We start from the raw sequence: 27,330 nt of genomic DNA on the forward strand, positions 1-27,330 counted from the left end.
TGAAAATTTCTACACATTATACACTTTTTAAATTTTTAACCCTCTTTCGATTAGTTTTGATTTTGGTCTTGGTCCTGACAAATCTTTAAAGAGTTGTTTATTTTGAAATGAATTATCATATTGTTTATATTTTTATGTAAATATATTTTGCCATAAATATGAGTTATTATGTTTAAACTTGCAATCAAAAACTGAAAAAAAACGCATGTTTTGTCAGAATTTTTTTTTAATAGTTTTTCACAGAATATAAAAGTAATAAAAAATTAGAATTTTCAAACATTTAATGTAAGGCCTTTAAATATACAACTTCCATACTTTATAATTTTCATGATTTTAAATGGATAGTATCAATTCAAAAATTTGTCTAAGAAAGTTATTCATTTAAAAGCGGATGATTGAGAGTTATCAATTTAAAAATTTAAATAGACAACTCTTTATACTGAAGAAAAGTATTTCATTTACAACATTTTCTACAAATATTTTCCCTCATATTTTTTAAAGTCATTGCATTTAAATTTAACGAATGTAAAATTTTTTTTATCAAGATTTAAATATGTATTGTACCAACTCATCTAAACAATGCATTTGATTTCGATTATGTACTACATAAAATATGACCCATTTTAAGAAGAATTCGAATTGTGTAATTTTCCTCTTCATTGTTCAGTTATTAAACTAACACTACCGATGCACCTGTATTGATACAGGAGCGCGATTAAGATATCGCATATTCTAATTCGCACGTCAACCATCTATATTTATGCGTTATTTGAGATTCAAAATCTTGGGAATTTACACACCATCGAAGGAGAATCATTTGATTATAACAAGGAATGAGATAAAACGACAGATATTTTAATTAAAGAAACTGGTTTTGGAGGAGAGAATTCAAGTGCTATCAAGGTTATTCTCAATCATTTACCTTGGATTTTTGGGAGAATTGTATTTTCTTTTGAGAACGATACTAACATGGAATGATTTGATCACATAGGATATGAAATTATTAATGGATGAAAATTGTTGGCGAAAAAGTTAGGCGATTTAAGATATTGGTAAGATGTTTTTTTGTTTCGTTTTGCAATACCGCGTGACATATGATTTATTTCTTCACAAAAGAAAAATTAATAATTTAAAAAAAAGATATCTGAAATAGTGACGGTATTTTATATCGTTGCAGATAATATTATCGTTGATGAATTCGAACCATGTAATTTTTTCATCCCATGTTTGTAACATGGATTGTTTTAATCAAATAGGATCTTAAATTATCAATGGAGAAAATCGTATGTGAAGAAGTGTTGCGATTTAAGAAATTGGTTAAGTTGTTTTTATTTTTGTTTATCATGTTATGCGTAATATTTAACATGTTTTTTCATGAAAAAAGATAATTAATGATATATTGTATAAAAAGGATTATGAAAAGAGAATAGTAATTTAAGTTGTTACAAATATTACTATCTTAGTTATTATCTATATTATCTATTATCCATAATTTTCTATTATCTATAATCATCCATATTACTATCTTACAGATATTAATGATTTAAGAAACTGGTAAATATTATTTTGTTCATCATGCATTTTTCTTCATAAAAATTTATTAACTATCTATAATAATAAAAGGTATATAACTAAATAAAATAACTTTTTACGCCTGTATAAGTTGTAAAGTTTTCACAACTCTAGCCTAGAATAGTTTAAACAAGCAATGGCCCATTAGATTAGTTCTTTAATTTTTCTTCTGTAGTATTTATTCTAAGTAAAGTTAGTTTTGTAACAGAGATGATTTTAGTTTAAATGAAAATTATACTTACGAAAACGAACATCGAATCTACATTGAATTTTCATAAACCACGCTTTGTCGAACAGAACTGACAACAATATTACCTCTGATATTCAAATCCAATCATTAAATTGAAAGTTATTCAGTTTTTGACTTGATTAATTCACTATAGTGTTTTTCATCGGTAAATTAAACTTACAATAGCGTTTATAAGACAAATATGTAACATAATTTTCTGAAATTTACGTAAATGAAAATTTAACTTATAAAATTGGCATTAAGAAACATAGTTATTTTGCATTTGTATAAAACATGGTCTTGCAGTGTATTTAAGACGCAGATACCAGCAGATCATCGAATTCAAGCCTCGCTGGCTGCGATCAGTGTTCGGGTGTGTGATCACTTCGATCAGCCTGCAAAGGAACCGAGGGTGAATAGTATTGGTCCTCGTTGAACTGAACTGTTCTACCGCAAAGTCTCGCGCAGATATCATCGGCCTACCGAAGAAAGGGTGATCTTTCCTCTACAGTGGAACGAAATAGGTCCTTGGACAACCTCAGGAATGTTTAGGTTACAAAATCAGACATAAAAATTAACTTTCTCTGAATAAACGTACCTTTTTTCGAATGATTCAAATTTTTGACTCCCAAAATGACTGACCGCAATTTGGGTAATATTGTCCCCATAGTTTGGTCACCAGAGCAGTCCAAAGTTTGGGTCCTTTAAAGTCAATTTTATTTTTTGCGTAATTAGCTATATCTCGAGAACATTTTTTAAGCAAAGTGAAAAATTTTTGCAGACTATTATAAAATTTGTTTACCCAAAGAATAAATAAATCTCAGTGAATATTTATTGTTTTTTTATTATTTTATGAATAATGGCCACAAAAAAAATTTAATAGTAAGGTAGAAAATATTTTGCATGGCTAATACAAAGTATCTAATTTTACATGGCAAAATACAAAACTTATGAGAAATCGGTCTAACAGTTTCTGAAAAATCAAATTTTTAAAACTCGATTTTTCAGGAACTATTCAAGCAATTTCGCTAAAATTTTGTACTTTGTCATGAAAAATTAAAAACTTTAAAACAATGTAAACCTTAGAATTCAAAAATTTTCCGCCTATTATTAAATAAAATAATAAAAAATAATTACTGAAATTTATTTTTTTGCTTGGAATTATCTTTGGGTAAACTAATATTATAATTGGGTGCAAAACTTTTTCACTTTGCTTAAAAAGTTCTGGAGATATGTGTAAGTAATGTAATACATTGTGTATACAATAATGTAATACATTGTGAAATGCATTGTGAGATACATTATGTATATAGTAATGTAATATATTGTAATACATTATGTAATGCATTGTAATACATTATGTAATACATTGTAATACATTATGTAATACATTGTAATACGAGATATGTAATCATTAAGTGAAGTACTCAAAAAGTAAAATAAGCATTTAGGGGTCCAAACTTGGGACCCACTCTCCTGACCAAACTATAGGGATCATATTTCCCAAATAGCCGGCCAGGTGGCCAAGCGGTTAGCGCGCCTGACTGCGAAGCCATTGGTTGCGGGTTCGAATCCCGCTCTGGGCATGGATGTTTCTCTCTCCCTTTGTGCTGTCCTCTGTTGTGCGTGTGTGTGCGATGTGTGAATGTGGCCCACCCTATAAACGGTTATGTGGCAGTGTGACGTGGGCAACGTTGCTCACCTCCGTGACTTTAGTTCACAGGTGCCCACTGGGTAACGCTAAATGAGTAACAATTCCGGCATCGTCATAGGCAAAGATTTAAATTCAGTGCCTGCCATTGGAAAGAAAATATTTCCCAAATAGCTACCCCCTATGCTTTTGGTTCAGAAATTTGATTCTATCAAAAAAAAGGCTTGTTTGTTCAGAGAAAGTACGTTTTTATGTCTATTTTGTAACTTAATATCGGCTGCACTAATTAATCAGCATATTCAAGGCCACCTTTTCGAACCTTTTAGATTGAGTTCTAGAACGTGAAGATCCGATCATTAGATCAAAAATTATTCAGGGTGGCCTGTTTTTTTGTTGGCCAACTGTACAAATCCAATCATTAAATTAAAAGTTATTGCGGTTTTTTCTTGTTTGATTCTTTAAATGCTTTTAACCGGTATACTTTGTTTGCAATAGTTGTTTATTCGACGAAACAAATAAAATAATTTTGCAACGAAAATGAAATTTATATAAATGAAAATTAAACTTATCAAAATAATCAAGTAAACATAGTTTTTTCAGTTTTTATATTCCACGCTTTCTCAAGCGGAACTGACAACACAATAACCTTTTTTTTTAACAAAGTAAAAGCGATTTATTCTTTTATTATTCTGGGACTAAGCGCTAATTAAAACAATCTCTTGCCTTGGAGGAACTGTAAGGAAAATATTAAAAACATTGAAAAACAATCGTACCAGAAGAAAGCAATTGAAATAAAACTTCGAAAACAAACTTGAATGGCAGGTATCATTGAATAATATCATATTTAATAAGAAATAAACGCTTTAAACGTAGAGTGCTTTGACAGTTTAAAGTCTCTTTGCTTGACCTTTCTTTCGACACTGAACTGAAACGCAACTGAATTATATTGTCTACATCAGTGCAAAAAAAGTTTTGAGAAAAAGTTCCTTGAAACGTTTTTGCTAAACAGTAATGTCTAATTATAAGTTACTATTATTGCAGTACATCAGGAATATTATGAATTACTGCTTTTTATAAAGAAATTAACGAAAAAAAAACGCCTAAAAGGAAATAATAAGTATTTTAAATATTAAATTTACTATTATATGTTAACCTTGAAGTTGTTTATTAAAATAACAATAGATGTTTCACATTTAAATAATTGTTCTACATAGCACTAGGGAAACTTAACACTCATTTACACTCATCATCATTTACATTACCTGCCACCTTGTTTGGTCGTTGAAAAAGTTTTTAAAAAGTGGTAGTAAAACAGTTAAGTTTGGAAAAATGTTCTAAAAACAAAACTATTAAGACACCTAAAACTATTAAGACACCTATAGGCATAGTCAGCTAAAAAATAGATTTTATCTACATATATTTTTTAAATTATCTATTCTTCGTGGTAGTTTTAAAACTTTCTTGTAACTTTAAACTTTAAGATTTAAAACGGCAAAATGCTAATGTTGCTACCACTAAGAGAGTTATTTCTCTACTGCCGCTCAAGTTGGCAGCTTTGCATTTATCACGGACCCATAACCCATTAAGGCAGTAAAATAAAAAAGCTATGCAATTACAATTTTAGTTCATATTTGTTAATACCAATTAAGGAGCCGCGATGGCTCAGGGGATAGAGCGTTTGCCTTCCAATGAGTTGAACCTGGTTCGAATCCTAGCGATGGCTGGTTGATACGAATTCCGCATCCGGTTTGCACTGACCACAGTGCTGACGTGAAACATGTGACGCAAATGCTGATTAGTTCCATCAAAAAATCCACCGCGATGGCAAATTTCTCCCAATACATGATCTAGGAGTTCCCTTGTCTTCTGGATTGAGATCAAAATTACAAGGCTACATAGTTGAACATCAGTAGTTTTAAATACATCAATTAGGGTTTTCCCTGGAGTTGCTTCTGCCTCCCTTACCTATTTTACCGACGTGTTGCCATGGATTCCCACCAAGACTACCTTTTTGAATCCTCTCTTTCTTTTGCTGAGAGGTCAAAGTGCGCGGAGAATACAACGTGCTCAGTATTCTCCGGAGGCCCCTTAACGGGGCCGAGACGAGGTTAACCTTTGATTAGTAATTTTAAACCCAAAAGTAATAAAATATAAAACACCAATACAGGGATGCCACTGGCATCCAAAAGTATAAGAAGTGGTGACTAATAAAAAGCAAAAATTTATTAAGAGATATTAAAAGTAGTAACTTTTTCAAGCATATTTTTTCTTTCCAGTTTACTATTTAAAGAGAACTCAAAAATTACATCCGGTTTATGTATGAATAATTTCACAATCTAAGTCATGATGGTAGTTGCGGTTGAATAATCAAACAGATTCAATAAACAAATAAAGAAAAAGAATTGAGTTTCTATCACTCATTACAATTTTAGCCACCTGTGGTATCCCAACCAATGCAATGTTTTTTTTTTTTCCTGTTACTCACCAGACTAACCTTTTATACTGCTGTTCGTTTTATAATTTCTCATCGATTTTATTTGTAGTTACAAAAACAGAATTTGTAAATAGGGTAATTTTTAAGCACAGAAGTAAAAGTTTATGAGTAACTCTTCACAGTTGTTAAAATTTTGAAAATCCAATTAACTTTTCGCTAAATAATGGTCTTAAAAATCAAATTAATTTTAGACAGTAAGCTAAATGAAACCTCAGGAGATACTGGATTGAAGATAGATCGTTCTCTGATTCAGGTCCAAATTACGATCTGCGGATCAATGAATGGATGTATGAATGGGTCCGCCCTATAAACGGGTGTGACGTATGAGTGAGGCAGAAGTCGAATTCTTGGCCATAGATGGTGCCACTGGAAAGCAGGAACAATCGTACCCCTCTACCTAAACAGGCATACGAAGAGAGAGCTAAATGAATTTCTTTTTACCACGTTTATATAAACTTGCCTTCGTGTATGTCTGTCCAGGTGGAATTTTGTAATCGATTTTAAACTAACTTCCCGACTAGCTACAAACTTCAAATTTGGCACATAGTTCAGAATTGGATGACAATGCATGAAAATGAAAAGAAAAAAGACATACAAAGTAAAAGAAAATCAAAATTTAAAATTTTTTTTTTCGAGATTGTCTTTTGTTGTCGATTCCATTATTTCAAATTAGTATTACATGTCAGGTGAAAAGGTTTTTATTGTCGGAGTATTTTTATTGGCTGAAAAATCACGTGGTAGGATCCAGTTTTTCCTCATTCATTTCCAGATTGTTTTGGTTGTCATCAGCATAAAACTAATGAAAGTCGTAAAGGTATTCGCGATCGCAACGAACTATAGGGGGCGTTGTTGTATGAGACGCTTACCTGCGATTTCTATATGAATAGTCATTCAGTTACTCTAGAGACGTCGTTAATGCAGCACGTAGCATTGCAACGTTCCTTCTTTAATGTGGCTTATTAAATTTAAAAAAGAAAAATGCTTGATCTTCTTTCTTGTACAACCGAAAACAAAATGGTATCTCTTTTTATTAGAAAAGGAACATCCAAAACACATCGGAAAAATATTTGTACATTAACAGAAAAAAATATGTATATTCTTATAAGAGTTAAAACCTAATGCCCGAGAAATAGTATTACTAAATTTAATGATATAACATGAAAGGCCCATTTAAACTTTACATTCTATAGTTTTAAGAATCATATTAGTTCAAAAATTAAAATGAACAAAAAATATACATAAGCCTCATAATTTTATGAAATTTAATTTTGTAAACAACGTTTTTTGACAACAATTTTTATCAAAAAATTTCAAGTTTCAATAAAAATCATTATTTAGAAACAAAGAAACGTAAAATAAAGAATGCTGACGAAACAAAAACAAAAAAACAATTCTTTTTTGTCGCCATTTTTAGTGCTACGAATATTCGTCTTTGGGATTTGCCAAAAACAAAACAAGATGCAATTTTATTTTTTCAGGAGGGAAATATTTTACCGAAAAAACGAAAATGTACCAATTCCCACAACATAAAACTTTATCTTGGTAAACGTACGTTTTGGAAATATTATTTCATTTGGAATCTTATTCATCAGAGTTCATATGGCGATATGATTGTTTTGAATCTATGCTAAACTCTATATCGGCTCATTTTCCACCGAAATCCGATTAACTATTTTGATTTTAAATAAAGTGTTTTATTTTATGAATTGTCGCAAAAATTTTAAGTGTAGATTGGCGGCACTTAAAAACCGCCAAATCTGTAGTGGCGGTGGCGTTAATAAGTAAGTACCGAATTTTTATTCCATACTTTTCTGAATCATATTATTTCAAACATTGGAATATACAAGAAGTATACATAAACACATAATGTTATACCATTTAATTTTTCAAAAGTATTTTGAGAACAATTTTTATCAAAAAATTATTAACTAAAAAACGGAAAATAAAGAATTCTTAGGATAAAAAAAACGATTTTAAGAATTCTTAACATTGAAATAAAAACTTTCATATTGTTTCTTTTTTTATTATTCTTATAGTTCTTAATCAGACGTAAAAAACCATTCTGTAGAGAACCATCATCAAATGAAGAAAAATATTTACAAGCAAATTTTTTATTGTAAAAATCATTGCACTTACCTGATTTATGATTCCCGGAGAATTCCAAAATGATAAGTTCCTTGTTTGAAAACTTTATTCTCAAATAATAGATACATAGTTTATACCTTCATTACTTTTAGATAACATACTACACAGCAAAATTTTATAATTGATATGAATTTGAATATGTATCTAAAAACAGAATAGCTGAATTCTAGTTGAACTTATTCTTTCAAAATTAAAAAAAACTTACCAAGAAAACGATTTAAATTAATTAAGAATCAGCACAAATGGCACTATTTCAAGTAACTTGGATAATTTTTTATTGTTGTTTTCCGAATTATATGGATACAGAAATATATACTATTCTATAACGAAGAAGAATATGCTATAACTATTACAATTCTGAATGTTCTGAATTCATATTTATTCACTGGAATGACGAAAGCAATGTTGATTTCACTTTAATTCGTAATGAATTGAAGACAGAAGAAATGCATTTTACCTTAATACACACATCTGTAACAGTATCCGAAATCGGAAGTCATCAGTTGCAAGTTTGTTGATAATAGAAATTAAAAATTATTGAGGAATTTTTCTTCAAATGTTTGGCGTGTTCTGTTCCTGAAAGATTTACTAATATTTTGGAGATTTTTTTCAAGTTCTTCGGCCTTTTCCTTAGGGAAATTTTGTTTCTTATTTGCTGCTAAAAAATGGCGTCTGATTCAGTCAATGACTTTGATGGAACTAAATGAAAACGTGATAAATTAATGTCCGATATTTACAGGCTCCCGCTAGACGGCGTACTCGAGCGTTGCGATCGCGAATTGCTTTTCTATGAAGATTTTTGTATCCCTAATTTAAAATGAAAGTTCTATTATTTTAGTAGTGGTCTTGTAGTAGTCTTGACTACTCTTGACTGAGAAAAATAATCTAAATAAAAATATTTATTTTTTAAAAATCGTGTTTTTTGTAGTGAAGAATAATAATTAAAAAGTAATAATTTTTAAAAAAATTATAATTTAAAATAAAAAAATTCAAAATAAAAAATAATATTTTTCAAAACCACGTTTTTGTAGTGGAGAATAATAATTAAAAAAAAATTGAAAAACGAAAAACGTGGGGCGAATGAAATACATAACAGTACATATACGCATACATATACACATTTTCTTACTCATACACATGCACAGCCACATATACATCCACATACATACGCATATACACAAACATATTCCCCATCCACATTCAGATGCATTTACAATTACAGATATACATACACATTTTCTCAAGAGCACACATACACTACACACACTAATATAACATTACTGCTATGTATTTCATGCGCCCCAAGTTATTCGTTTTTCAATTTTTTTTTAATTATTATTCTCCTCTATAAAAACGTGGTTTTTAAAAATATAATTTTTTATTTTGAATTTTTTATATATCAATCTCAATCCAGAAAATATTTTTACCATTTCCTGTATAAAAAAAAAGGCAGTCAATGGGTTAAATAAGCTCTGAACTTTAAAAACCGAATCAATATATACCCAAAATATATGTCTATATATAATCGGGGTTCCCATGGACTATAAAAATGTTAAAAAGTAGTAACAATAAGCAAAAAAATCTCAATCATTTAATACATCAGTGAATACCACTATATATTCTTTTTTTTTTCAAATAAATACATTTGTAAAAAAATTCTGTCCGACTTGTCCTCTAAGTGAACGACTTGTCCTCTAAATATATACATTTGTAAAAAAATTCTGTCCGACTTGTCCTCTAACGTAAATTTAATAACTATATTAAATTTTAGGGCCCATAAAAATCCCAGTAAACTAATGGCTATGAAATCCTTGAAATTACATTTGATGAGCGAAGGTGAAATTCTTTATTTATATTTTGAAATGTTTTCGGTTCTCATCCAAATTAAAGTGAAAGAAAAGCACATATGTAAACACGAATTTAACCGGTTGGAAAACGTTTAGTGTTCACAATAATACTCGTTATAACGCTCCTTTCACGCGATCATATGAAAACAATAATAAAATGAAAATTAAAATACAAACTACGAGCTTAACAATGACCTACATAATTTCTGAAATTCATTTCCTTTTTTTGTAGCTTCCTGAACTCAGTTGGTATTGATTTTTGTTGGTATTGAAAGTTTCAGTTGGTATTGAAAGTTTTGATTTTTTTTCTGTTCAAGGTTGTTGGATATCAGTACAAATTTTTTTTTTATGTATAATTCATATTTCAATGTATAATTCATTGTTTTGTAAATTTGATTTAAAGATATTTTCCACCTCACTGCCTTTAAATGATTCAGAATTTCATATGAAACTCCACTTTGTTCCGATTAGTAATGGTAAAGTTTCTGAGAGCATTAGTTTTCAATTGTCTATTACTCTATTAAATATTTTTTTTAAAATAAAGATTAGTAGTTGTACAGCTCTGATTTTACGATTCCCGAAAACAAGCTGGAATGAAATAATTTTCTGACCAGTTATTCATTTTGCTGTCATCATATAAATAAACTTCCAGCCCTGGAATTTAGTTTTTCTCAGCATCTTATAAAAATTAAAAAGTGAACTCTTACTAGCAAAAGCTTTAATTTAATTAAAAACTGACGAAATATTTATTTTTTAGATTTCACTTTAATCTACAAATAACACTGCTTTTATCTTTAAAATAAAAATTTTTGCTTAAACTAATTTAAAAAATAAATAATATTTCGTTTAAAATAAATATTATTTAGCTTCATCGAAAAAGAGGAAAAAATTATCTAAAGTCTTCTGCCAATATTTTATTTTTAGCACGACGCTGTGATTATAGGAGTATGGATAATGAGTTAATTTCGTCTTAATTTGCTATTTTTGCAAACCACCTAATATCATGTGTTAAAAATATTTAAATAGCGGGGTGGTCAAAATCAGATATATTGAAATAAAAAATAAAGGAAAGAATAAACTTCGCTGGAAAATTTAATAGACGTTCAGTGCTCCGGAAAGCTATCATTTTACCGAAAGAATTTGATCGGAATGTTGATATATTCTAAATGATGATACTCTTGTGTTGAATATTCATTAATTTAAATACGTAAAAGCGATAGAAATGACTGTATTAATGATTAGATATAATAACGTATCATAAATATAACCATTTCCATACTTGCTATGCTCTACGCAACACCTAAAAGTAATTACATTAATATGTATTTGTAGATAATTTTTAACTATATCTAGTTGTTAAAATCCACATACATGACAGCTTCTATAGATGACTAGAAGGATAGATGTTAATTTTATTCAGAAAAAAATTATGATGGATAACACTGGGGAACAATTTCTCTTTTAGTTTTCTGTTTCATGAGATTTTTTAAAGGATCTTGGATATTTACAAGTTTCTGATTTCAAATCTGCAATCGGTTTCACTCTCCAAGTTACAGTTTTTACAGTTATAAGCAATACATTTTAAGTCTATTTATTGTTAAAATGTATGAGTTTAAAGGGGCATTATCATGATTAAAAGTTCATAGAAGCTCATGCTCAGAAATGCGTCGAATGCGGCTTGGCGATTATATTATAATTCAGGAACAAAATAATAATTTTAAGCTTTTAATTTTGAATAATAATCTAAGTCAAAAACGTTATAACTTTCTGAGAATATTCTGAGTATAATAGAATTACTGATAAAGAGCGAAAGTAATTATTGAAAGATATACCTCTTTTACTTTTAATACTTTACTGCAAATTATTAAAATGAATAAATAAATGATTGATGAGCGTAATTTTTTTTAAAAAAATGTAATGAATGTAATAAAAAACAAATAACCTTTATGATTTTAATTAATTTTATGTTTACTGCACCACAAGTTTCAGGAACTTCTTTGTTATTTAATTAACGTGATTTACCACGTGACTTTTTTTCTGGCCCAAGAGATCTCATTTTTTCTGCACGCACAGAAATCAAAAGCTGTTTCTGACCATTATCTATGTACCCGGGATGCCATCTTAGATGGGATGCCTGACCGGGATGTCAGGATTTTTATGCCTTTTTAAAAATTAAAAAACTGAAACTTACAGTATTTTTTAAATTTTGCTAAAAATGTAAATATTACAACACGGTATCACCGAAACTTAGTGGAGTTAGTGCTTAGTGGAGCACTAAACCAATAATCCTTTGGTACCTATAAAAAAGATTTGTTTACAAAGCGGAGTAAGTTGACGACCCTTATGTATCACACCCTTATGTATTACACTACTTTTTACATTAAAATTTATTTTATAATTTCGAATTAAATATTATTAGTTAATCAGGGAAGTCACAGATGACTAAAAATGTAAGAAATGGTAGAGACTATCTATTCATTTTTATTTATTTAACCGATTTAATTATTCAATCAAAATTACTACCATGACTTACTTACATTTCAAATCATTCATATTTAAAGCGACAAAATTCTTTGCATTAGTTTTCAATAGCAAATTGAAATAAATAAGTAATGAAAAGTTGCAAATTTAAATTTTGTAACATATTTTAGCTATTTATTAGTCATCACTTTTCACATCTTTAGTCACCCGTAGCATCTCAGTCATTACTTGAAAAACTAGTATTGAAACTATTTAATTTCAGCTTTTTTTAAAGGCGAAACATATAATGAGTTACCACTTCCTTTGCTTGATTATAACGTATCTATATTTACCTATATTAAAATATTTTCTAATACAGCAACCAAAAGGTCAGCTGATCAAAATGTGTTACCTCAATTTCTGCAAAGTACATAATGGGTCGAATAAGCTACTATAGTTTCTTCATTCAATTAATTATATTATAAGTAATTACATTACCTATCTGCATGTAATTCCTTCTACTTAAAACTATCTTATACCTAAGTTAAAAATGAAACGGTTTGAAGCTAATTATTTATACTTTCCCGTAAGGTTATAATTTCGAATAAACTTACATCTTCGAGTTTTAACGAGAAAGTTTTCTTCAATATTTAACCCATATGTGGCCAGCGTCTTTTTAGAAAGATGGCATCTTCTTTCAAAGGAGAAAAAAGTGGTGGCACAAGTTACTCATTTTTGGATTTGTTTTGCAAATTTAGATAGTTTTTAGTTTACCATAGTATGCTAATTATATATATATATATATATATATATATATATATATATATATATATATATATATATATATATATATATATATATATATATATATATATATATATATATATATATATATATATATATATATATATATATATATATATATATATATATATATATATATATATATATATATATATATATATATATATAAAACTTCAAATCAAAATACGAATTTACTGTAGATTGAATTATTTTATAAAATGCAAATTCAAATCAAGAGTTATTTTACAGTTTGGGAAGAGTAAATGATCAATGAATGGGAACGAAATAGGAATAGGTTGGGGTTAATTTTTAATAACTTCTTAGATAAGAACAGCCATAGAAGGATCAATCTGAAGTAACATTGCGTTGTTGTCACGTTAATGATTTGTTATTGCCACTAGCAAACGTATTTTTTTCAAAAATTGCTGGATGATAATAGGCATCCTGCGACGACTTAATCTGTTTTATTGGCACAAACAGTGTGCACATAATTTTTCTCATGTGATATTGTATTTATGTATTAATTTGCATTTTACGGTAGTTTGTTTCATGCTTACGTAATCTCTCTTGTTGCTTATGCTCATATTACTTAATGTAATTCTGTAATTCTAATTGGTTATTTTTTTTTTTTTGGCAAAATGTTTACTTTTTAATATTATTTGATTATTTATTTAATAAAATTAAAACTACTTAAATGAGGGGGCATAGATGAGAAAATATCTTACAAACTTTATTTTCTTTCTTGCAGTTCTGACATAAAATGTGTTTAACCGATGGATGTGCCTTAAAATACTTGGGGATTGTATGAGGATGCTATCAACTGAAAACGCAACAAAATGTTGCATATTCATTCTCATTTGTGTGTTTGCATCAGCTCATTCTTACGCTGTAAACATCAGAGGTATGTTTTAGTTTATTGATATGTCCCATTTCTTATTTTTCTTCACTATTACTAGTCCTGTTGTGCAAAACATGAATTTTCCGTCATAGATTATAAGCAAATTGCGTAATTCCATTCCGAAAATTGTGTTTTTATCTTTAATGAATGCAAGAAATAGTTGTGAACTTCATTGCGTAAAACAATAGACTCTCTTTTAAACATATTTTTTTTTACTTTATGTAAATAAAAATTTCAATCAATAGTTTAATTCTTTATAAACCACCCTTTAACTTCAGAAAAAATAAGTTTTTTTCTTCAATTATTGAACCCCTTTAATTATTGTTGTATTGAAATGTTAATGCATATGTGAAACGTCTGGTAGCGCAAACTTTTTATGCAGGTATTTTTTTTTTTTTTTGAGTAATAACCTCTAGTTCAGTAACCGGGGAAGTATCTCAAAAGTGGGGCCTCTCTTCCCCCTTTAAACTTATTTTCCACACCACTACATATATATGCTGGATATTGGGGTTATCTCGGCGTTTGGCACGAAGCGCCACTAACCGATTCATCGCTTCTGTTTTGTCGTATTCTAGGAGGTCCTAAATATCTTTGAAGTTGTAGTATGTTCTACATATATATCTAACTAGCTAATCAACTTTTTTCAGAGTACCTATCCATGTATGGATTTCATCTGATCCATTTCATCTAAATTGGATAATATGTGGTGGAAGGGAAGGGAGGTGCTGCGTTAACATTAAGTTAAATCTCAGATGAACAATAATTGATAAAATCAAGTCTGAGTCATACATAAAAATAAGTCGCAAGTTGATACATAATAAAGGGAACAAATTGAAGATAAAGATAAAAAAAAGAAAATTTACACTATTTACAAATTTACAAAAGGGGGAAGACTCCCTGTGCACTCTCTCGCCTCCCACCGGTATAGCCGGGCTTCATTGGTGCAGAGAACACAGTTTGTCTAGGGCAGTGGGGATAGTCATGATTATCCGAAATGCTTAGAGAGAACACAGTCGCTTAAGAAAAAAGCGGTTATCGGGCTGAAATTTTTATTGTCATCTATGAAATCAATGTCTAATAACTTATTGAATTTACATGTTGAACAACTACATATATACTTACTTTACTTTTATTTACAAAAATTGGGCACCTGGGCCTCTTAGCGGCCCCTATCCCATACATCTAGAAATTTACAGAAAATTTATAGTAATAACATTTTGAATTTAGCAGTCGATGTGGTAGCTAATAGAAAAACAAGCACTTTGCTTGAGTAAATATAACATTTGAATATCTGATTCATAACTACATATATATGCAATCATTATATTAATATATATGCTTAATTTTTTTTTAAAGTAGTGGTAGTCAAAAAGATTATAAATTAAGTTTATAAATGCAAGGAATATATAGAACGCATACATTTTACTATACCAACTTATAGAATAAAATTTTGTGTTAAATACGTAAAAGTTGGCAGGTATGTATAGGTGGGATAAAGCCCCCTCTATCCCCCCATGTCCGCGGTCTCCGCCCTAGCTTAAAAGTGATTATAGTATCCCTTTCTTTTACAAGATCTGCTCACACATTTTTCCATTTAAATTTTGGAACATGTCTCTTTTTCAAAATGTTAAAGACTGGTAACTCAAATATTTTGTTCTTCGCACTTGAAAATATAAAATTCCGAATTCCGGAAATAAAAAGACTAAATATTTCTTTCAACACCAAAATCTATTAATTATTTAAAATTATTTATCTTGTGATGTATATGTGACCGGCATTATATATAATACCTAGGCATTATATATAATGCCTGACGTTTTTAGGCAAAGTATGAAATATGAGAAGTATTACATACTTTGCCTAGGCATTATATATAATGCCGGATGCTATTTAGGCAAAGTATGAAATAAGCGTCCTGATGAGGTTATTATGTAAATGATGTGCATGTTACTGTGAATGACCGAAATCGGTGGTTCTTGATTTTCACCGATGAATGTTGACAATCACATAGTCGCGTAGGTGAATGTCTGAAATATTTATTACATCCGATTTGATATTAATTTATTCGTGGATATAATTACATTTATTCGATATTTTAATACTTACTGACGATAGAGTAGAAGAAACATCAGTGTTTGGAGTATCGGGCAAATGTATACCGGGCAGTGGCCCTTGACCTTAAAAAAACATCAGTGAAGGGTATACCGGGCAATGGTTTCTTAAGGTCAAGTGCCCGGTATACCCTACACTGATGTTTTTTTAAGGTCAAGAGCAACTGCCCAGCGTACATTTGCCCGGTATACCCTACACTGATATTTTTTTAAGGTCAAATATCATTGCACGGTATATATTTACCCGATACTCCAAACACTGACTTTTCTTCTAATCTATCGTCAGTAAGTATTAAAATATCGAATAAATGTAATTATATCCACGAATAATTTAATAGCAAATCGGATGTAATAAATATTTCGGACATTCACCAAAGCGACTATGTGAATGTCAACAATAACCGGTGAAAGTCAACAACCACCGATTTCAGTTATTCACAGTAACATGCACATCATTTACATAATAACCTCATCTGGACGTTTATTTCATACTTTGCCAAAATAGCATCCGGCTTTATACATAATGCCTAAGCAATGTGTGAAATATAAATCATTTCATACTTTCTCGTCTAGTTTTAGGCATTATAAATAATGCCAAGGCTTTATATATAATGCCGGATTTCATACTTTGCCGGTAACATACATATATTTTGAAATCTAACAGTTGTTGCATTTTTTAGCAAGATTTATAGCTACAAAAGAAAATTTCCATTTAATTTGTATGCAGATCTGCTACCCCGTTTTTCAAAAAAAAAAAGAACTTCTTCCATTAGTGCGAAATAACAATCCGGTTGATAAACGATTAAACACTCTTTTGATAAAACGTTTTATTGCTGTGTAAAAACAAAGTAGTTAATTTTTTTTTTAGATAACAGTTAATTTGCAAGAGTGGAATGTAATTTCTGTAAATTTCCGAGTGGATGGGATTCAAGAGACTTCAATTTTGAAGCTATTACGAATTGCTTTTTTTTTTCAGTAGTTAATTTAAGCAAACACGTAAAATTTTTATTTGAAACACATAAAAATTTTAAGATTTTTAATTAGAATTTAAGAGTTTAAACAGTCGTCTTTCTAAACTTATATCTATCTGTTTAAATGATTTAGTAGTAAACAAAAATACTTTTAATTCTATGTTTAAAAAAATACATTATACGCTTGCTACAACAAAGAAAAATACTTCGTGAAACTACTTAGAATCCATAGTTGTCGTGGGCGATTAAATATTCAAAAAGTGCTGACAACAAACCTGGCAACTTTCACTCTTTCCGAGATCGGATTTTTCAAATGGTAATGAAACAATTCCCGAAAAACAATCTTACTCGAAAATATATTTATATTTTGACCGGGCTGAAACTCGCTATCGCAAAGAGTATTATGCTTTTATATAATTGTTTTATTTTATTATTATTATAATTCAAAATGTTTAATGGAATAACACGAGTTTCTCTACCACTTTAAGTGTGAAAAATAAACCCTTCCGGGAAAATCATAATTGCAGCTATGCTAGTAAAATTCAATAATTTACTAAGATAAATTACAGTTAGCAAATTTTATGAGCATATTTTTTCTCTTTGCTATTCAATGGAAGATCTACCAACTTATGCCTACGTAAATTATAAATCTTAGTATCAGCCGCGCTAGGGACTTTAACCTATTCTTCTGTAGCAGTATACCAAGAGAAGACTTTAACTCAGAATATTTTTGTTTTAAATATAAATAATTTAAAAAAGGTAGTTAAATTATATTTTAATTTCAACTTGATTAGACTTGATGGGTACCTGCCAGCGTCAGCATGTTTTAATTTCAACTTGACTAGACTTGATGGGTACCTGCCTGCGTCAGCGCGCCCTACACACCTTCACCTGAGTTTGACCCTAAGGCAGCTGAGACTGCTGGCATAAATTAATTTCAAGTAATTAAATAGTTTTAAGCAATTAAATCATGTTTTAATTCCATAGGGTAGTTGCGATTGAATAATTAAGGAGATAATAAATGAGAGGGAATTGAGTTTCTACCATTTTATACATTTATCTGTTATCTGTGGCATCTGCAGTAGTTAGTCTCTGGTATTCTAAAATATTATTCAGATTTAAGTTAGTCTATTTTAGTTTGGAAATGCAACCCTATTAATATGCCAAGTTTTAGGATATTTTAAACTTTATTCAGTTTATTCGGCGTAAATTTTATTTATTTATTGTTTAATTCTTTTTTAAACGTTGATTTATTTCACTTTGCTTAAATTGAAATCTAGAAAATTTTTATTTGAGTTTTACTCTTACAGAATTCTTTTAATAAATTTAAAACTAATAAAATTTCAATTAATTAAAATTAGTTTCAGTACTTCCTTTTAGTTGCGCAGCTATTTCATCATGAACTGTAGTGTTAGACATTTTTGCTTTTTAACTTACAAATCTAAAAAGTGCAGCATTTGAATACAAATATTTTAACACAAGTCTACAGATAAACTTCTAAATTTTTTCAAAATGATTCAGATGAATACTCTGTTACTGACCTAATAAGTACCTAAAACAAACAATGGATATAAGTTAATTGTCTGCCATTTGAAAGATAATAAATTTTTCTGTAGTTTCATTCAAGTACTTTTTAAAGTGCCATAACGCAGTTATTCTAGAACATGTGGGTAATTCCAGGAAATATATTTATGACTCTTACCATGTTTATTATTAAGTGTTAATATCGTATATTTTGTCCCTTAATAGCATAAATAATGACTTACAAATGCCCATTTATTTATCTAATGAAATAAAATGGAATGTAAAGTGCGTTAACATTTCCTCTTCTGTTCCAAATGTCAAGCTCTAAAATCTATAATTTGAGTTTTAACAATGAAATCATTCGTTTGGTTAGCTGTCTAAGAATTTAATCGCTTTTTAATCAAACAGGATAAACTGGAATTAAATTACAGAGTTCGTTTTGCAACAGATAACGAAACATTTTCACTGCCACATAGTAAACTAGTGATTTAAAGAGATAGTCATGGGATTCCCAGTTTAAATGCATTTTTCCTCTTCCGCGTCAACAATAATTTTTTAAATTAATTTATTATAAAATTAAAACTTTTGATTCGTAAAATATTAAGTAAAGGCTTTATTATTTCAAGGTATTGTTTATTGGAAACTTCTTCTTTTTTAGTTATTTTAGCCGGGCACCTGGGCCACGAAGCGCCCCCTATCCCATCCATCGTGAGTTATTTAGCATTATGTGAGTTCTTTGTGGTCAGCAGGAAGTGTGGCAGCTATGAGGGGGATTCAAGCACCTTGCTTGAATAAATAAAAAATAATGAAAATAAAACAAATCAGCTTGTTTTAAACTATGTGTGGGCTATAGAACTGGATGCAGGTTGGTGGTCTATGAGCTTGATAGATCTTTCAATATTGATGTTGGTGAATCTGATACCATAGGTGGATCTGTGATTAAGAAATTTGTTGAGGCTATTATTTATTTTGTTGATTGTGATATGAAGCGTCGGGTGTAAAGTGAACAGCTATTGGTCTGAATTTTGTTTGTTAATAAATTTTATTGAGTTTTAACACGGTTACTTTTTTAATGTTTTTCCCCATATTAAGTGGAAACACAGAGATTCAAGCTACTCCGGATTCGGCAAAATATTTTAAAATACGGTTTTACAAACTATAATTTGCAGATTTTCGGTTAATTATGCCAACTTTTTAAAAAGCTCAACACGGCCTAGCTGTAACAGAGGACAATATCGCATAAGCCTTTGAAATATTTAGAAGTAATAGTGAGTAAAAACCATATACGTCAAATTTACTGAATCCAGAATCATACATTAAAAGATTATCATGTGAAAATATTCACCCACTGTCGGGAGCAAGTTAGCATATTTGTAACTGTAGTCATAGTCATGGTCTTATGATTTCTCAAGGCTCTTAGGCCCCGAAGTGGTCTTCTACCTTTTCATATTGATTTGATATATCATGTTGTATATTCAACATGAATTTTTTAAAATGACAGGACAAATTAAAAGGGGATAATATAATCTTAAAATAAAAATAAGTTGAAACAGTTTGCGTAATTGCAGTAAAATAATCGGAATCGATTGGCTCAGGAGGTTGACCAATCACTTGTAGTGTTATAAATTAAAATTATAGGTACGCATAATTGATAGCTATGCGAAGATAGCCCCCGAAAATGAGGAAACTCAAAAATTCAAACTGCATTCGTTTGACCATTTTTTGACCACAAATGACCACCTTTTAAATTTTTTTGACCACCCTTATTTTGGACATAATCCTGAAAATTAAATTCGGGGGCTAACTTCGCATTTTCACGCCAAATGAATGAAAATCAAATTTTTATATTGTATTCGTTTGACCACTTTTTGACCACAAATGACCACCCTTTAATTTTTTTTGACCACCCTTATTTTGGACATAATCCTAAAAATTAAATTAGGGGGCTAACATAGCATTTTCAAGCCAAATGAATAAAAATCAAATTTTTATATTGTATTCGTTTGACCACTTTTTGACCACAAATGACCCCCCTTTAATTTTTTTTTGACCACCCTTATTTTGGACATAATCCTAAAAATTAAATTAGAGGGCTAACTTCGCATTTTTTCGAAAAATAAATAAAAATCCAATTTTTATATTGTATTCGTTTGACCACAAATGACCACCCCTTAATTTTTTTGACGACCCTTATTTTGGACATAATCTTAAAAATTAAATTCGGGGGCTAACTTCGCATTTTCACGCCATATGAATAAAAATCAAATTTTTATATTGTATTCGTTTGACCACTTTTTGACCACAAATGACCACCCTTTAATTTTTTTTGACCACCCTTATTATGGACGCATTAATTTTTAATTTTTAAGATTGTGTCCAAAATAAGGGTGGTCATTTGTGGTCAAAAAGTGGTCAAACGAATACAATATAAAAATTTGATTTTTATTTATTTTCGTGAAAATGCGAAGTTAGCCCCCGAATTTAATTTTTGGGATTGTGTCCAAAATAAGAGTAGTCAAAAAAAATTAAAGGGTGGTCATTTGTGGTCAAAAAGTGGTCAAACGAATACAATATAAAAATTGGATTTTTATCTATTTTTTGAAAAAATGCGAAGTTAGCCTCCGAATTTAATTTTTGGGATTGTGTCCAAAATAAGGGTGGTCAAAAAAAATTAAAGGGTGGTCATTTGTGGTCAAAAAGTGGTCAAACGAATACAATATAAAAATTGGATTTTTATATATTTTTCGAAAAAATGCGAAGTAAGCCTCCGAATTTAATTTTTGGGATTGTGTCCAAAATAAGGGTGGTCAAAAAAAATTAAAGGGTGATCATTTGTGGTCAAAAAGTTGTCAAACGAATACAATATAAAAATTTGATTTTTATTCATTTGGCGTGAAAATGCGAAGTTAGCCCCCGAATTTAATTTTCAGGATTATGTCCAAAATAAGGGTGGTCAAAAAAAATTAAAGGGTGGTCATTTGTGGTCAAAAAGTGGTCAAACGAATACAATATAAAAATTGGATTTTTATATATTTTTCGAAAAAATGCGAAGTTAGCCTCCGAATTTAATTTTTGGGATTGTGTTCAAAATAAGGGTGGTCAAAATAAATTAAAGGGTGGTCATTTGTGGTCAAACGAATACAATATAAAAATTTGATTTTTATTCATTTGGCGTGAAAATGCGAAGTTAGCCCCCGAATTTAATTTTCAGGATTATGTCCAAAATAAGGGTAGTCAAAAAAATTTAAAGGGTGGTCATTTGTGGTCAAAAAATGGTCAAACGAATGCAGTTTGAATTTTTGATTTTCCTCATTTTCGGGGGCTATCTTCGCATAGCTATAATTGATCATATTAGTGAACGATTAATTAAATTTGTTATATAACATAACGTCACTAGTCTTTGCAACTGCAACAAAGTGGCGTATCATTAAGGCTTTGATTTATTTAGACTTAATCTCCCCATTTATTAAAGTAACCCCCTTTTTTTTCAATTTTTTTTCGAAGGCCCAACAACACTCTAATATCAAAAATTTCCAGAGTACAAAAAATAAAGTAAATAAAAGAAATATCAAGAAAACGCAAATCAAAAATTACAAAAAGGCCTCTTACATCTTACATCTCAAGTCCGTGTGCCTTGATATGTGTTGATCAAAGTCTGCTTTTTCTTTCAGATGTGAACCAAGGAGGAAATTTAGTCATGGAACCCGAAGAAGCAATTGTCTATCCAGGACGTAACATAACTTTCACTTGCACCTATCATTCAAATTTAACTTTCATTTGGGATTTCACGTCTATGATTCAGAATTATAACTTCGTCGAGGGCGCTTATCTTTCATCAAAAGACCATGTTCTGTACTACAGTAAACTCAACATTTACTCAACGACTCGTCTTATGTCTGGTGAAATCACGTGCTCGATTGCCGAAGACAAAGCGAAAGCAGTAGCCTTTTTAATAGTAAACGGTAAGTTCGAATTAACTAATACCCTAAGTATATTCTCAAAATGCAAAAAGACGAGGACAACAAAAATGTTTAAACTTCGGTTAGATTACTTTATTTTCGACAGTCAATGTCCAACTCCATAGTCTTGTAATTTTGAACCCAACCCAGAAGGCAGGGGAGCTCGTGGATCAAACTTTAAGGGATGAACTAGTTTTCGTGGAGGACTTTTTGATAGAACTAACCCGCATTCACATTACACGCAGAGGAAAACCACGAAAATCTCCCATGGTTAGCCCGACAGCAAAGCGATTCTAAGCTACGATCCGTCTACCGTCACCTCCCTGGAAGGTGAACGCATTATCCCTTCAGCCTGGTTAGATTATGATCTTGAATATTACAAATTTTGTCTTTTAAAATAATTTATTTTAATACATATTATTGTACACAATATACCTTATTTTTAATGCCAATGCTAATAAAACCTCTCTCTACTTTCTGCGCCTATTCATAGAGGAGCCTCCTAGTGAATTAATTAGTGAATTAATCAGATTAATCCTTCCAGCCGAGAAGGTACAAATTCACCTCTTTGTACTGGTGTGAAAAGTATCATTGCATTAAAATAATACTTCCTTTAAACTAAGTGTAGATTTTCTAATGCTAGTTGACACTTAAGTTTTTTAAATTAATTAATATGATTTCAGATAGAAATTTAAGTTATTATCAACTACATATTATCAGAAAGTCAACTATTCCACTTTCTGAAAAAAGATTTTAAAAGTTGGAGATAAAAACTTTAACACGCTTTCTTATGGGGATATTTCTTAATCCCCTCCCACTTTCTAACGTGGTAAAACTACAATACTTACGTCAATCTCAGGAGAGAGGATGAAAAATCAAAAAACTGGCAAATATTTCTTTAAAAAAGGAAACCAGTTTCTTTTAAAAATAACTGCAGGGTTCATACGGTGCTTACACTGTTAAAAAATACCCGTAAAATTTACAGTTTTAAACCGGCAGCTGGGTTGGTTGTGCGAAATCGTAAAATTTACGAAATAAATCCGGTTACCTCTACTAATACTAATTCCACATTAAACTACCAAATTAATAATTCACGACATAAATAATGAATCATACAAAAATTTATGAAAACAATATCAGCAAAAAAACATAAATTCGAATTAGAATAAAAACAGTCACTTATCCATAATCAACTTGTAATTTGTTACTCACTCATTTGATGCAATAGTGAAATATTTATTTTAACAAGCCTGTAGATTCAAATCGGATTTTTTGGATTTGACGAGATGTTTATCTCGCCATTTTCAGATTCATTCTGATTGAACTCTCCCTTGGTTAGGGAAGACGCCTAATAGAAATCCCTTTTGTGGGGATTTAACCTATTTCGTGGCTTGAGTTGCCACAACCTCAATGGTTTTTTACCACACAAGAGCAAGTTTTTCCGTAAAAATTGCGAAGAAAATCCGTTATCAAACTGGCTTGTTACGGTAAAAAAGAAAGCTTTCACTATAAAAATTACAAATAAAAATTAACCTGCTGTCTCAACAGACTTTTACCATAAGGGAAGAAGTTTTCTTTGTGAAAGTGACGAAATGAATCTGCACTCGCGATGTGAATATTTGACGTCACCAGAATTTGTATCGACCAGTCACTGCTTGAATTCCAGCCTGGATCACTTCAATGGGAGGCAAGCGCTCAATCATTGAGACCTTTGCTGCTAATGTATTTTATTAAGAAGAATTAGTGAAAGTGAGAATTTCACTTCAATACTATATCAATACGACGATAAAGTCGAATCTCAGTTTCATTTATACGGTGTTCAAAACCATAAAATAATTGCTAAAAATAAAGGTAAGCATAGAAAATAATCGTGAAATGATTGCGGAACACAAAACTGCATGACAAAAAACTGAAATTTCAACTGACGGGACAGTTTGAATCAGTTCGTGATTAGGGTGAAAAACGGAGAAAAACCGTTTTCAGGGGTCTGTCCAGACATTTTGTGAAAGCTCCTGTTTTTGTAAAATTGTGAAATAACTACTCATAATTTGTGAACAAAAAATAAACGTTAAGTCACATTCTTTCAACCAGGGTCCTGTTTTTGGGAATTTGTGCAACTAGGGTCCTGTTATTGCGAAAATTGCAAAAATTCTTTTCAAGAAGTTTTTACATTGTAAATCGATACAAGATCATGCTCAACAATTGCTGCTACTAAATTAGATATGCAACATACAAATATTTGGTCTTTAGCCTATACTGTTCAACGCAGAATATTAATTTCGGACGAATAATGGAAACAAAATCACTCACATTTTTAATAATTTCAATTGGCGTATTTTAAATAACACAACTTAGTTATGTATCACTTTTAATGTGTTAAGCAATAACACTAAGACTGAAATTTAGTATATACCTATATTTCCCAAAAGCAGTCAAAATGACTGCATTGTGAAAGAATAACTAATGTGTAAAGAAATTTGTTTAAAATTAATTTTTAATATTTTTTATAATATTTACATTTATATAACAAGTTATTAGTAAATATTAACAATAAAAAAATTATATTTTGTACAAAAAGTCACAAAATTCTAAGAAATTTTGTCATTATATACATCATTATTCTTCTAATTGAAATTAAAAAGCAGTCAAAATGACTTCCATGGCCAATCTAGTGTTAAGTAAACTTGAACAATTCTTAAATTTTTAATATAATGTTTAAAAAATTGCCAGAAATTAAATTTTATCAACATAATATTCTATTAATTAATTTTATGAATAAATATAAATTGATCAATTATTTATTTACAAGGAAATAAATAAAAAAAATTATCATTTAATATCAATAAAAATGTGGGCACGATGTTTGCAAAAGTAAAAATTTTTTCTTATAACACTACATTTCGAATTTAAACTTACGGAAACTTGGAAAACTTAATTCGTTTCGAACTGTCTTTCTTTTTCTTTTCTTTTTTTCCCCCCGGAAGGGTTTATTCGATTAACAAAACAATAATGAAAATAAACAAATTTGTGAAGGGTCCGATTAATAAATAAATTATTTTGTGAAGGGTCCGTTTTTATGAAAAGATATTTTGTGAAGGGTCCGTTAACGGACCCAAATTTCTTCTTAACAGATCCCTGGTTTTGCCAACAAAACGGATTTAAACTGTTAAATATGCAGAGATATTCCGAAAAAGTGGTGACGATATTATGATAAAGACATTCGAAATTTATTCGTAGTAATTTATTAGCTTTCACTTTAAAATTAAAAATTCGAAACTGTTATCTTCAGAACTGTACGTATATGTGTATTTATTTCGACGCATTTAGCGTGGTGGTAAATGCGAGCTTATTAAAATGCATCTTATTTTCTTACTTTTACTATCGCTATTAACATTTTTAAGGACTGTACGAACGCGGTTACAATTTTAATTCAGTACCATTGAGAATTTTTTTCTCTCAAAATTTGGAAATATTTAGGAGTTTGGATATTATTATCACATTTCAATTGCACTAACTCTTAATGTGTGTCCTTTTTTTTTAAATGTGTGTCTTCTTCTAATAATAAGAACACTTTTTCTTAATTTGGATAATGGCTCACAAAATGTGGTTTTGAAATCTTTTTATTTAATTTTTCTTTCTTGTTTGAAGGTGTTAGAAATGGAGGTTCCTGTCAAACATCATCTGATTGTGTGACGGACAAATCCGTTTGCCAGAATGGACTTTGTGAATGTCCCCTCAACCATGTACGCCTGCATGTGAAAGACAGAGGCTATGATATATGCAGGGAAATGAGTAAGAGTATTATTTCTTTTACTATTTCATAATCTATTAAAATTATTAAGTCTTAAGCATTTTGTTTTAATTTATATAATGTTTCGAAATATTTGAAAAAAGTAAGAGCCAGTACTTTATAACTTACATTTTTGAAATGCTATAATACGAGTGAAAATCTCTCGTTTTATCGAAAAATAAGCATAAAAATATCTTAAGACTGCTGTTAATATTTTATTTTTAACAGGACGCTGCAACCCCTGTTTAGCTTCCTGTATACTACTGAAATTGGCTGATTTGCACTGAAAAACTTTTAATAAAACTTTGATTCAATAAAAACTTGATGTTTGTGCATATCTTCCAATGTATGAGATCTGTGGAAATTATTTTTTCAAGTGTTAGGGAACCAAATTCGAACAAAGGAAAATCAAAAAAAGAATGTTTGTTATAATTTAAGATCATGACCATTTGCTGACCTTTTATATATGTACTTAAATGTAATGTTGGGATAAAATTATTAAAGTCTAATTTGTTAAACTATTAACATTTATTAAACTTGATACCACTAGAAAAGTTATCTTCTGAAACTGCGGAAATTCCATTGTTGTTGAAGTGTTCTTATTTGTATCTCAATAATAATTAATAAATACTTTTCTGTTTTTGGAGAATAATTAAATAAATTAGGCAGTATCGTCGTAAACTCCTATTTATGTCAATAACTTAATCATAAGTGGAAAAGTTACTTTGTTGAATGTAATGAAGTTTCTCAAAAACAGACATTTAAGTGGAATGTATTGTCTGTCTATGAAAATAAATCCCCTCACCATTTGTCATGAGTAATGGCATTGACTAGGGTTACGAGCTTTAACTATAGTAGGGGTGTTGGGTCAAGTA

General features: G+C 29.9%; 1 protein-coding gene across 6 annotated transcripts in view; it reads left to right on the forward strand.

Moving 5' to 3' along the window:
- Positions 1-27,330, forward strand: part of LOC107443408 (uncharacterized) — a 73,109-nt gene that overhangs the window by 36,376 nt on the left and 9,403 nt on the right. For 4 of the 6 annotated variants that reach the window (XM_016057262.4, XM_071179619.2, XM_043044288.3 and 1 more), the window contains exons 2-4: positions 13,951-14,103; positions 22,378-22,668; positions 26,314-26,457. In XM_016057262.4, the coding sequence (XP_015912748.2) occupies positions 13,980-14,103; positions 22,378-22,668; positions 26,314-26,457 (559 nt within the window). In that variant the 5' untranslated portion in view covers positions 13,951-13,979. Of the gene's footprint in view, positions 1-763; positions 1,053-13,950; positions 14,104-22,377; positions 22,669-26,313; positions 26,458-27,330 lie in introns of those variants that run through there. The other 2 variants (XM_071179617.2, XM_016057260.4) reach the window with 2 other exon arrangements.

This window comes from Parasteatoda tepidariorum, chromosome 1 (genome assembly GCF_982258835.1).
Source record: "Parasteatoda tepidariorum strain Cologne lab strain chromosome 1, Ptep-v5.0, whole genome shotgun sequence".
Lineage (NCBI taxonomy): Eukaryota > Metazoa > Arthropoda > Arachnida > Araneae > Theridiidae > Parasteatoda > Parasteatoda tepidariorum.